General features: G+C 40.8%; 1 protein-coding gene across 2 annotated transcripts; it reads right to left on the reverse strand.

Moving 5' to 3' along the window:
- Positions 1-1,353: 1,353 nt before the first annotated feature.
- xkr8.3 (XK related 8, tandem duplicate 3) lies at positions 1,354-11,376 on the reverse strand. Of its 2 annotated transcripts, XM_071368942.1 has the most exons (4): positions 11,236-11,365; positions 10,710-10,977; positions 9,386-9,573; positions 1,354-5,227 (listed from the first exon to the last, which is right to left on the reverse strand). In XM_071368942.1, exons 2-4 carry the CDS (start codon positions 10,871-10,873, stop codon positions 4,479-4,481), a joined length of 1,101 nt encoding a protein of 366 aa, XP_071225043.1. In that variant the 5' UTR covers positions 10,874-10,977; positions 11,236-11,365; the 3' UTR covers positions 1,354-4,478. The 2 variants fall into 2 exon arrangements, with proteins under 2 accessions (XP_071225043.1, XP_071225041.1); XM_071368940.1 differs by having other exon boundaries at positions 10,710-11,376.
- Positions 11,377-13,092: the final 1,716 nt, after the last annotated feature.

The raw sequence follows: 13,092 nt of genomic DNA on the forward strand, positions 1-13,092 counted from the left end.
TATGTATAGTATACATTATACTGTATTCTAGTCATGGCTTTTTCTATATAACTACTGCTGTACATACCTTTTCTAGTCTTAAACTGTCCATAATGTCTATACACACCATTATAAACTGAGTATACAAAACATTAAGAACACCTGCTCTTTCCATGACATAAACTGACCAGGTGAAATCATGTGAAAGCTATGATCCCTTATTGATGTCACTTGTTAAATCCACTTAAATCAGTGTAGATGAAGAGGAGGAGACAGGTTAAAGAAGGATTTTTAGGCCTTGACAATTGAGACATGGATTGTGTATGTGTGCCATTCAGAGGGCGAATAGACAATACAACAGATTTAAGTGCCTTTGAACAGGTTAGGGTAGTAGTTGCCAGGCGCACCGGTTTGTGTCAAGAACTGCAACACTGCTGGGTTATTCATGCTCAACAGTTTCCCCTGTGTATCAAGAATGGTCCACCCTCCGAAGGACATCCAGCCAACTTGATACAACTTTGGGAAGCATTGGAGTCAAATTGGGCTTTAATGGGACAAATGTCATCCAAAAAGTTAGCTCAAGTTCTCCAAAAAGCACCTGGAAGCACCTGGATGATCATCAAGACTCTTGGAATAATGTTCTATGGACAGATGATTTGAAAGTGTAACTTTTTGGATGACATGGGACCCATTATGCCTGGCTAAAACCAAACACTGCGTTCCACAGTAAGAACCTTATACCAACGGTTAAGCATGGTGGTGGTAGAGTGAGGGATTGGGGAAGCTTTGCTGCCTCGGGACCTGGACAACTTGCCTCAATAGAAAGAATCATCATTTCTGCTCTGTATCAGAGAATTCTACAGGAGAATGTCAGGCCATTAGCCAGGGAGTGGAAACTGAAGAGCAGCTGGCTCACACAGCAAGACAATGATCCAAAACCCACAATCAAGTCTACATGAAAATGGTTAAAAAGCAACACATTTGAAGTTTTGTAATGGCCTAGTCAAAATCCAGACCTAATCCCAATTGAGATGTTGTGGCAGGACTTGAAACGAGCGGTTCATGCTTGAAAACCTACAAATGTCACTGAGTTAAAGCAGCTGAAGGTGGCACAACCAGTTATTGAGTGGAAGGGGGCAATAACTTTTTCGCACAGGGGCATTGTGGGTGTTGAATAACTTAGTTTATGAAATAAAGGAAATAAGTATGTCATTGTTGTGTTATTTGTTAATTCAGGTTCCCTTTATCAAATAAAAGGTTTCGGTTGAAGATCTGATAACAGTACGTATCACAAATATGCAAAAGTAGAGAAAAGGAAGCAAATACTTTTTCATGGCACTGTATATATATATATATAGACACACACACTACCGGTCAAATGTTTTAGAATACCTACTCATTCGAGGTTTTTCTTTATTTTTGTAGAATAATAGTGAAAACATCAAAACTATGAAATAAGACATATGAAATCATGTAGTAACTAAAAAAGTGTTAAACAAATAAAAATATGTATTTTTCTTAAAACTGCATTGTTGGCTAAGGGCTTGTAAGTAAGCATTTCACTGTAAGGTGTTCACTGTTTCACTGTTGTATTCGGGCGCATGTGACAAATACAATTTGATCACTATGGGTCCTCAGGTATAAAAAGTTACTGACATCACTATGGGTCCTCAGGTAGAAAAAGTTACTGACATCACTATGGGTCCTCAGGTAGAAAAAGTTACTGACATCACTATGGGTCCTCAGGTAGAAAAAGTTACTGACATCACAATGGGTCCTCAGGTAGAAAAAGTTACTGACATCACAATGGGTCCTCAGGTAGAAAAAGTTACTGACATCACAATGGGTCCTCAGGTAGAAAAAGTTACAATGCAATACTAGCTAGTACACTTCAACTTATATCATGATTGAAGACGGATATGTGTGAGCATTACTCATATGAGATTATATTATACTCATGTATTGACGATGTCAATAGCTGAAGCCTTGGAAGAACACTTGAGGAACCTTTAAGAAAAGAACATTGAAACCACAGACATAAACGACACAAAAGAAAAGGCATAAAACTACATAACTTTGTGATTGTCTTGTGATTTTAATAGCCCAGCATTAGATGCCCTTTAAATGATGAGGTAAGATACAGGTTGAATTGTTGACCTTCAGGGGAATAGGTTCACAAAACACACTGTGTAATAACAATCATGTGCAGAACGAATGAGATGACAGTTAAAATATGGAATATTTGGTTCCATTCTGCAGTATCCAATAATGTTTCACACAGAAATTTTAACATTCTAGGAACATACCTTCACAAGGCCACAGGTGTTGCTATACATGTTTTATTTAACGAGGCATGTCAGTTAAGAAAAAATTCTTATTTACAATGACGGCCTACATCGGGCCAAACCCTAACCCGGACGACGCTGGGCCAACTGTTCGCCGCCCTATGGGATTCCCAATCACGGCCGGTTGTGATACAGCCTGGAATCGAACCAGGGTATGTAGTGACGCCTCTAGTACTGAGACGCAGTGCCTTAAACCGCTGTGCCACTCGGGAGCCGGAACATCCAGAACATTGTCCACAACATAATGTCAAAAGTAGTGCACTATAGCAGGAATAGGGTGCCATTTGGGACTCTTAAATCAAACTGTATTGACGTTCCATCCATCTGTACATACAGTGTGGCCTACATAGATTTGATGCTGTATATAGAAAAAAGACTAATGAAGCTGGTGGACGAGTGACCGTCACAGACATTAGTGGATGCACTGTCGGCATAGATACAGAGAATTAAAAATAACACAACAGTTACAACAGCAAAGCGAGGAACGTGATAGTTCATCGTACATTCATTGTACATCCAAAAATAGCAAACAAAATGTCAAATAACTTTCAGAACGTTGTAGACGGGTAACAATCTCCCAGATGAAAATACAAACTTTTCACACAATAATAAAAACGGATAAAAATGTACCATTACTTATACTTCTAATTACCTTTGGCATCATGAACGGCGTGGTCGTTTCACGCAATTAGTTATTTTGAGATTTTAAGTAGAAACTGTGCACCAATATAGAATTTTACAAGCCTGTTATATTAAATTAAGTGTCCTTTAAAGGGATACTTCAAGATTTTGGCAATGAGGCTCTTTAGCTACTTCTCCAGAGTCAGATGAACTCGTGGGATACCATTTTTCTGTCTCTGTGTGCAGTTTAAAGGAAGTTGCTAACTAGCTCTAGTGCAAATGCTAACTAAGATACCCATAGACTTCCATTCATTGCACTAACGCTTGTTAGCATTGGTTGGCGACACTACATCTAACTTTGGTAGCCTCATTGCCATTATCCCAAAGTATACCTTTAATATTGACCAAATAGAAAATTCTATCAACTCTGAGCTTTAATATAAAAGAAGACTTGTGAAAGTACCAAAGCATTTTGACATTCCCTCTGTGACGTATAGGAAGATTTTAACCCACTTAAGGCTACCATTTCACCATCATTGCAAAACCTTAGTTATTCTGGTGCTTGAAAAATTAATTTCTGAAGATGGGTGTTAATTAGTGTGAGATTCACCCTGTCCCTCATTTTAAGGTTAATACTGTAACGTGATCTGAACTCTCGTTTTAATATGATGAAAATTTGATATGATGAAATTTTTTTTTTTAAATTTTTTAATTTTTTACATTGAACATCTAAGAGTAAAAAATCATAGTGTAAGAGCAGGTGAGCTGAATCTACTTGTTTTGGCCATTTTCTGGTGTTTTGTGGTGGAAAACTGAGCGGTTCGATGATAAGACATCAACCCTGTTACCCCTGTTGATAGACAGGCTAGAAATGTTTACATTTCCAATTGTTTTGTGAAGCTTGCATTCAATTGCCTCTCCCTGTTGCACACAAGCTTCCATTCCACCTGTCACAAGGGGAATTCTCGCTGATTTAATATAAAGTCGTCAACCCTGTTACTTTATTTGCCACTTAATATAGTTTTTTTTTTGAGATGGGAAAATATGTTTTTTACTAAATTGAACATGTGCTCTTTGTGACAGAATGTTACAATTAGGTGAAATTAAACGTTGTTTTTTCTCTCTCACTAAGTTACAGAACCCAAAAAGGACAAATTTCCTGGAATAACCCAATAGCTCTCTCCTACAACTCCAATATTGATCAATGGAACTGCTCAGGTTGTATCCCAAATGGCACCCTAGTCTCTACATAGTGCACTACTTTTGACCATATCCCTATGGGCCCTGGCCACAAGTAGTGCACCATATAGCACTATACAAGGGTGCCATTTGGGATGAAACTTCAGTGACCTTATCACTGTTTCACAGAATATGCTAATTTAAACATAAAGTCTGATTTACAATAAGATGTGCAGCACCTTATTTATACAAAAATACAGCATGAAAAACAGGATGGTCTAGAAAAAGACACCAGACATTCAATCATCACTCCATCATTGCATGTAAATAAGAGTCTAGTTCAAGCACATCCAGTCAGACAACAGTGTTGGCCTCGCGCCCGTTTATCTTAATGGGCTTCCTGGCTTCCTCCTCGGAGTAGAAGTGAGTGGCATGGCTTGCCATCCTCTTGTTACGGAACCGGGGAGTACCAGTTTGGGGGGCGATGGATCTGAACACCATCTCCTGACCATCAGGCAGCTCCTCTTCTAACCCTGTCTCCCTGACGGGGGGCATCCACAGCGTAGGGTGGAAACAGTAGTAGTAGAGTGTTTTAAACAGGACCCCCATCAGGTAGGTGAGGGGCAGAGTGGCCAGCAGGATGGGGGCGTAGGACTGTGTCAGGACCGGGTCTCTGTAGAACCACCATGAGACTAGCAGAATCCCTCCGTCCGTAGCCATGAAGGAGTGATAGATGATGCTCCTCCTTCTGGTCCCTCCCTCCGCCACGTTGAACCAGCTGAAGTACCAGATGAGACCTACGGTGGCCCGGTAGAGCCATTCTCCGCCTGCGCTGTCCATGAAGTCTGTCTCCTGCCGCCATACCCAGAACACCAGCACTGGCCAGATAAGCAGGAAGTGGGCAGCCAGGTAGGAGGGCAGAATTGTGGCGAAGAGGGCGACCGCTGCCACTCGCGGCGTGATGAGAAGCAGGTTCCACAGGAAGTAGACCAAGGCGGAGCCCCAGCCCTGCTTGGCCTTGTCTGGGAGGAAGGAACGCAGGGAGCGGTGGTAGTCCACCACCATCCAGGCTATGGAAGTAGTTGACGCCACGACACTCACACCTACAAGAGATGTAAAACTATCAGAAAAATGACAAGAGGAAGTTTACTACATAGTAGTGCTGGGCGATGCTTTTTGAGTTTGGTTTGGTACTGATTTGATTATTCAAAAATAATCACGGTTAGGTGATTTTGGTTTAGATTTTTTTTATTTTGAAATACATTAAATGCACTATGCATTATGTGGGTTGAACACTGTAACAACACAGAATAAAACAATTCATATAAGTCCCACGATGGTAGTGACTGGCCATTAGTACTTATCGCTTATTAACCATCACTTAATCACAATACTTTGTCCTCGCAGGAGGCCTTTTGGTAGGCCGTCATTGTAAATAAGAATTTGTTCTTAACTGACTTGCCTAGTTAAATAAAGGTTAAATTAAAAATAATAAAAACTTTACTTTAATAAAATATTTGTTTTATTTGATGACTTTATTATTTCATTCCATGTCATCATCTCATCTCTATAGAACTGCTGCCTAGGCTGTCTGACAAAATCACTATTTTAGTAGTTCTTCAAAGTAAATAAGGCATACTATAATAACTGCTGAATACCAAATATCAATCACTTAGATCATGTACTTTCAGGCTCACGAAGCAACAGCTTTCTATCCCTCTCGATCGCGGTTCTCTATTCTCTCAGTCTCCGTGTCTGCTCCACACAGACCGGACAAGTTTAAGCGGACGCGCAATGGATTATGGTCATTGTAGTTAATTACCACGTTTTCTGTGCTAAACTATGTAGAATATTGGCCTGTTGGAAACTATAACTCCCTACTACATCGCACAGTTCAAATCAAAATCAAATGTATTTATAAAGCCCTTCTTACATCAGCTAATATATCAAAGTGCTGTACAGAAACCCAGCCTAAAACCCCAAACAGCAAGCAATGCAGGTGTAGAAGCACAGCGGCTAGGAAAAACTCCCTAGAAAGGCCAGAACCTAGGAAGAAACCTAGAGAGGAACCAGGCTATGGTGGCCAGTCCTCTTCTGGCTGTGCCGGATGGAGAGTTCAGGCTTCATCTGATTTATCTCTACAGAAACTGCACATCGAGCTGACAGAAAAAAATACAATTCAAATAAAAACAAAAAAATAACAGAAATGTCGGTTAATGACTCAACACTAGCACATAGTCAAAAAGCTCCTGAAACTTGAGAGGAAGCGGATATAGAGAGGAAGTTGTGTGTAAACACAATGGGTAGCTAGATCATTGTGTAAACCATTGCTAAACTTACTGAGGGACACAATGATGGTATGAGGAACATATATTAACTCATACACATTTATTTTCTTCCTCTAAATACTTCCTATTTGAAAAATGTATTATGTGGACACACTAGACTAGAGTAGAAATCACCACTGATGCTGTAGGTCAGGGGTCCTCAGTTACATTCAGCGGATGGTTGAGAGCAGACACGGAGACTGAGAGAATAGAGAACCGCGATCGAGAGGGATAGAAAGCTGTTGCTTCGTGAGCCTGAAAGTACATGATCTAAGTGATTGATACAGTAGGACTACAGTATAGTAAAGAATCCCAAACCTAAGTGTTGCCTTTGAATTCAGATTGTTCTCAATTGCCTACAGCAGTGTTAGCCAATAGGTGACCTGCGTGCATAATTCGGCTCACGGGTGATTTTATTGGCCGAACCCCCCCCCCCCCCCACACAAAAAAAAAAAAAATCTGAGCAAATAGGTTATTATTATTATTTGGGGGGGGGGTGCATAAAAGACTGTAAAATCACCAGATAATCATCTGAAGTTATTTTAATTTAGGAAATATGTTCCCAAGTATTCCCACACATACATAGAGAGGCGTAGTATGTGATTATGCCATACTGTGTGATTGTATTTCCCTATCTGTTTGGACTTCATCAGTGGTGATTTCTACTCCAGTCTAGTGTCCAGAATAACAGGGATGTATCCCAAATGGCACTCTATGCCCTATTTAGTCCACTACTTTCCACCAGAGCTCTATGGGCCCTGCTCAAATGTAGTGCACAATAATGGAATACACTCTTAGAAAAAAGGGTTCCAAAAGGGTTCTTTGGTTGTCGCCATAGGAGAATCCTTTTTGGTTCCAGGTAGAACCCTTTTGGGTTCCATGTAGAACCATCTGTAGAAAGTAGAGGTCGACCGATTAATCGGAATGGCCGATTAATTAGGGCTGATTTCAAGTCTTAATAAAATTCGGGAAATCGGTATTTTTGGTCACCTTTTTTTACACCTTTATTTATCCTTTATTTAACTAGGCAAGTCAGTTAATTAAGAACACATTCTTATTTTCAATGACGGCCTAGGAACGGTGGGTTACTGCCTTGTTCTGAGGCAGAATGACAGATTTCTACCTTGTCAGCTCGGGGATTCAATCTTGCAACCTTACAGTTAACTAGTCCAACGCTCTAACCAACTGATTACATTGCACTCCACAAGGAGACTGCCTGTTGCGCAAATGCGGTAAGAAGCCAAGGTAAGTTGCTAGCTAGCATTAAACTTATCTTATAAAAACAATCAATCAATCATAATCACTAGTTAACTACAAATGGTTGATGGTATTACTAGTTTATCTAGCGTGTCCTGCGTTGCATATAATCGATGCGGTGCGTATTCGTGAAAAAGGACTGTCTTGCTCCAATGTGTACCTAACCATAAACATCAATGCCTTTCTTAAAATCAATACACAAGTATATACTTATAAACCTGCATATTTAGTTAATATTGCCTGCTAACCTGGCTTGTTGCGAACTCTGTGAAGACTATTTCTTCCTAACAAAGACAGCCAACTTCGCCAAACAGGGGATGATTTAACAAAAGTGCATTTGCGAAAAAAGCACAATCGTTACACGACTGTACCTAACCATAAACATCAAAGCCTTTCTTAAAATCAATACACAGAAGTATATACTGTATTTTTAAACCTGCATATTTTGCTAAAAGAAATCCAGGTTAGCAGGCAATATTAACCAGGTGAAGTTGTGTCACTTCTCTTGCGTTCATTACACGCAGAGTCAGTGTATATGCAACAGTTTGGGCCGCCTAATTTGCCAGAATTTTACGTAATTATGACATAACATTGAAGGTTGTGCAATGTAACAGGAATATTTAGACATATGGATGCCACCCATTAGATAAAATACGTAACGGTTCCGTATTTCACTGAAAGAATAAACGTCTTGTTTTCAAGATGATAGTTTCCGGATTTGACCATATTAATGACCTAAGGCTCGTATTTCTGTGTGTTATTATGTTATAATTAAGTCTATGATTTGATATTTGATAGAGCAGTCTGACTGAGCGATGGTAGGCACCAGCAGGCTCGTAAGCATTCATTCAAACAGCACTTTCATGCGTTTTGCCAGCAGCTCGTCGCTGTGCTTCAAGCATTGCGCTGTTTATGACTTCAAGCCTATCAACTACCGAGATTAGGCTGGTGTAACCGATGTGAAATGGCTAGCTAGTTAGCGGGGTGCGCGCTAATAGCGATTCAAACGTCACTCACACTGAGACTTGGAGTGGTTGTTCCCCTTGCTCTGCAAGGGCCGCGGCTTTTGTGGAGCGATAGGTAATGCTGCTTCGAGGGTGGCTGTTGTCGATGTGTTCCTGGTTCGAGCCCAGGTAGGGGCGAGGAGAGGGACGGAAGCTATACTGTTACACTGGCAATACTAAAGTGCCTATAAGAACATCCAATAGTCAAAGGTATATGAAATACAAATGGTATAGAGAGAAATAGTCCTATAAATACTATATTAACTACAACCTAAAACCTCTTACCTTGGAATATTGAAGTCTCATGTTAAAAGGAACCACCAGCTTTCATATGTTCTCATGTTCTGAGCAAGGAACTTAAAACGTTAGCTTTCTTACATGGCACATATTGCACTTTTACTTTCTTCTCCAACACTTTGTTTTTGCATTATTTAAACCAAATTGAACATGTTTCATTGTTTATTTGAGGCTAAATAGATTTTTATTGATGTATTATATTAAGTTAAAATAAGTGTTCATTCAGTATTGTTGTAATTGTCATTATTACAAATAAGTTGAAAAAAATCGGCCGATTAATCGGTATCGGCTTTTTTTGGTCCTCCAATAATCGGTATCGGTGTTGAAAAATCATAATCGGTCGACCTCTAGTGTGTACTGTGTAGAGGTGACTCACACTGTACCGTCCTGGCCTTGTTGTTGTGCAGCATGATGTGGGTCATGAGGGTGAGCTGCGGGGCGCTCTCACAGAAGGTCTCGATGAGACGTAGCATGCTCAGGTCGTGGGTCAGGTACACGGCGTACCCCGAGCCCTGCTCCTGTCGCCACCACACACGGAAGCCCTGCCATATGGCTGAGATGTGTCTGTGAACAAACACTGTCCGTTAGTATGAGCAGCAACAACCAACAGAAACACCTGCCAGGGACAATAGAACATACACACATGGGCATCATTCTAAAAATGTCTTCCACTTAGCTAACTTATCATCTGTGTAGGTGGGAAGTAAATTGACGAAACAGAGCACCATCATGAGCTGTTGGGTCCTTATACCACCTAAATTGTTTAAATTGCCATCTTGTGTGTTACTAAGCGGCAATAAACCAGAAGACACCTATCATTGTCAGAGAACAGGACGCAGACATAGGCCTATTTATGTCATTCAAAACAATGTCTTCCACTTAGCAACTTAACATCTGTGTAGGTGGGGAGTGAGGTTGTCAAGACAGAGCCTACTGGCTATGGTTACATACCTGACACACCGGAGTGGTAACTTGATTGGTTTCTACACAAGTCACATGTTATTAGTTGTGCATGAGCTGCTCTGTGAGCCTCAGTATTCACACCACAATGAGAAAAGTATACAAACATGTGCATCGTGAGCTGTAGGATCATTCCTGTACTTTGCCCAAATAGTTTGAATTCCCAATTAACTATCATGTGTGTTATTATGCACTTATTACATTGTATGTCCATCCCAAATGACTGGCTTTTCTCGCTGACACACCTGTGAGTTGGGTAACTTGATGGTTTCTACATAAGTCTAATGTTATTAGCTGTACATGAGCGGCTCCGTGAGCCTCTCGGTATTAACGAGACAAAGGAAATTATACATTTCACAAATAGCCTGCAGCACATCATGTCTTCCTGTGGACTCTCTGACAAGTATTTATCTTATTTGGAGTGATGGCTTAGGAAATCAATTTCATAGGCTAAGTTACATTAAAAAACTTCTGAGGAAATTATATATATTATTATAATATGACCAAATTATTATATGACCAAATAATACAAATATTATACAATGCATAGTTTCATGGAACCCAAAAAATTATGCACTACACTGTAGCCATAGAATAAATATGTGGATTATGTAGATTATGTATTTTTAGACTACTGTGTCTAGTACACTGTGAAAAACAAGGTGTAGTTAGCAAAGATGGTCCACATGAGAATTACGTGCATGCAATTAAGTGTCAAACTAAAAAGCTAGCTACAGTACCTGCAAAAGAATCCGAGCTGAAGTACATGTAGCAGGAATGAAAGTTTGACGCAGCCTCCAAAGAGGACATTCTTGGCAGTTTGCTCATCGAAGCCCTCCAGTTCGCGGTCGTATTTGAACCAGAACCAGCTAAACATCTGGACCACTACCGAAGACAGGACCATAAGGCCGATCAACACTCCGAACCAGAAGAAATCCCCACGCGAGTAGAACTCCGTAGCGACCCAAATGTCGGATCCCACGTCAAACAAGAAGGTACACACACCGACTACCGAGAAAAGAAAATCAAGCCATGAGTACTTCGAAAACATTGGGCTATCCATAGCTAAATACCCCCTGTCCCGCCGCTCTCTAAAGTTTTTCAGTTAGCTGTCTTGCTTCATGCATTTGTTGTACCATCTTTAGCGAAAACTATCCGCTATCATGAGCTATCGAATTTTACAAGTCTAAAGAATAATGATAGCTCTCGCATGTTGTCCAATGCATCTGTTAGGAAAAGTAAACATGTAACACAACTTGTAGTTACATTTGAATGCAACAATGAAGCGAGGACAGGCATTTTAGCTAGCGATCACATCTCCATTGTAAAGTTGATCTCAAGAGGTGCGTTCAGTTGGATTGAACATTTGCTACGTTGCTTAACGGTTTGTACTGAACGACAAATTTCCCCAAAAGGTTCAAAGTTCTTGAACAGACTTGGAGGTACGTTTGTTCCGGTTGGTGGGTGTGGCGAGGTGTGGCTTGAAGCAAAGCGTGACGTATTTTAAGGGCAGCGGCCATGCTGACAGTGTTCCCCAACCCACAATTCAGCCATTCCCCATTTTTGAAATGGTCGTTCTGAACAGCACCGTTTCCGTTTAATTGAATGTTGAATGTTCGTACTGAACGCAGCCCAGTTTGAATTGACGCCAGTGTGGTGTGTCCCACACAACGATCAGCATCCAAATGTATAGAAGCCCCTCCCACAACAACACGTAGGAAACATCCGGAGTGCCTGTGCAACCCGATTAGACAACAGGGGTGATTGTAGTCTAATCGGGTGGCCAGTTAGTGGTCAAAGAAGATGGATGACTTTATGGGTACAAATGAAAGAAAACCATCTTTGCATTGACCATCCCATATCAGATTATTCCCATGTGCTATGATCAAATATACATACACAACTATGCATTAAGCAAACATATACAGTGCCTTGCAAAAGTATTCATCCCCCTTTGGCGTTTTTCCTATTTTGTTGCATTACAACCTGTAATTTAAATGGATTTTTATTTGGATTTCATGTAATGGACATACACAAAATAGTCCAAATTGGTGAAGTGAAATGTAAAAAATACCTTGTTTCAAAAAATTCAACAACAAAAAATTTGACAGAAAAGTGGTGCGTACATATGTATTCACCCCCTTTGCTATGAAGCCCCTAAATAAGATCTGGTGCAACCAATTACCTTCAGAAGTCACATAATTAGTCAAATAAAGTCCACCTGTGTGCACATGATCTGTCACATGATCTCAGTATATATATATATATACACCTGTTCTGAAAGGCCCCAGAGTCTGCAACACCACCAAGCAAGTGGCACCACCAAGCAAGTGGCACCACCAAGCAAGTGGCACCAAGTGGCACCACCAAGCAAGTGGCACCATGAAAACCAAGGAGCTCTCCAAACAGGTCAGGGACAAAGTTGTGGAGAAGTACAGATCAGGGTTGGGTTATAAAAAAATATCAGAAACTTTGAACATCCCACGGAGCACCATTAAATCCATTATTAAAAAAATGGAAAGAATATGGCACCACAACAAACCTGCCAAGAGAGGGCCGCCCACCAAAACTCACGGACCAGGCAAGGAGGGCATTAATCAGAGGAAACAAAGAGACCAAAGATAACCCTGAAGGAGCTGCAAAGCTCCATAGCGGAGATTGGAGTATCTGTCCATAGGACCACTTTAAGCCGTACACTCCACAGAGCTGGGATTCATGGAAGAGAGGCCAGATAAAAGCCATTGCTTAAAGAAAAAAATAAGCAAACACATTTGGTGTTTGCCAAAAGGCATGTGGGAGACTCCCCAAACATATGGAAGAAGGTACTATGATCAGATGAGACTAAAATTGTGCTTTTTGGCCATCAAGGAAAATGCTATGTCTGGCGCAAACCCAACACCTCGAGAACACTATCCCCACAGTGAAGCATGGTGGTGGCAGCATCATGCTGTGGGGATGTTTTTCATCGGCAGGGACTGGGAAACTGGTAAAAATTGAAGGAATGATGGATGGCGCTAAATACAGGGAAATTCAGTCTTCCAGAGATTTGAGACTGGGACGGAGGTTCACCTTCCAGCAGGACAATGACCCTAAGCATACTGCTAAAGCAACACTCGAGGGGTT

This window comes from Salvelinus alpinus, chromosome 26, assembly GCF_045679555.1.
Source record: "Salvelinus alpinus chromosome 26, SLU_Salpinus.1, whole genome shotgun sequence".
Taxonomy (NCBI): domain Eukaryota; kingdom Metazoa; phylum Chordata; class Actinopteri; order Salmoniformes; family Salmonidae; genus Salvelinus; species Salvelinus alpinus.

Excerpts from the sequence above, each read along its gene's own strand:
- xkr8.3 (XM_071368940.1), bottom strand. The coding sequence starts at position 11,032 with ATGGATAGCCCAATGTTTTCGAAGTACTCATGGCTTGATTTTCTTTTC. Across the intron at positions 9,574-10,709 it reads CAGCTCGGATTCTTTTGCAG|ACACATCTCAGCCATATGGC; the intron begins GTACTGTAGCTA and ends GTTTGTTCACAG. Across the intron at positions 5,228-9,385 it reads CAAGGCCAGGACGGTACAGT|GTGTGAGTGTCGTGGCGTCA; the intron begins GTGAGTCACCTC and ends CATCTCTTGTAG.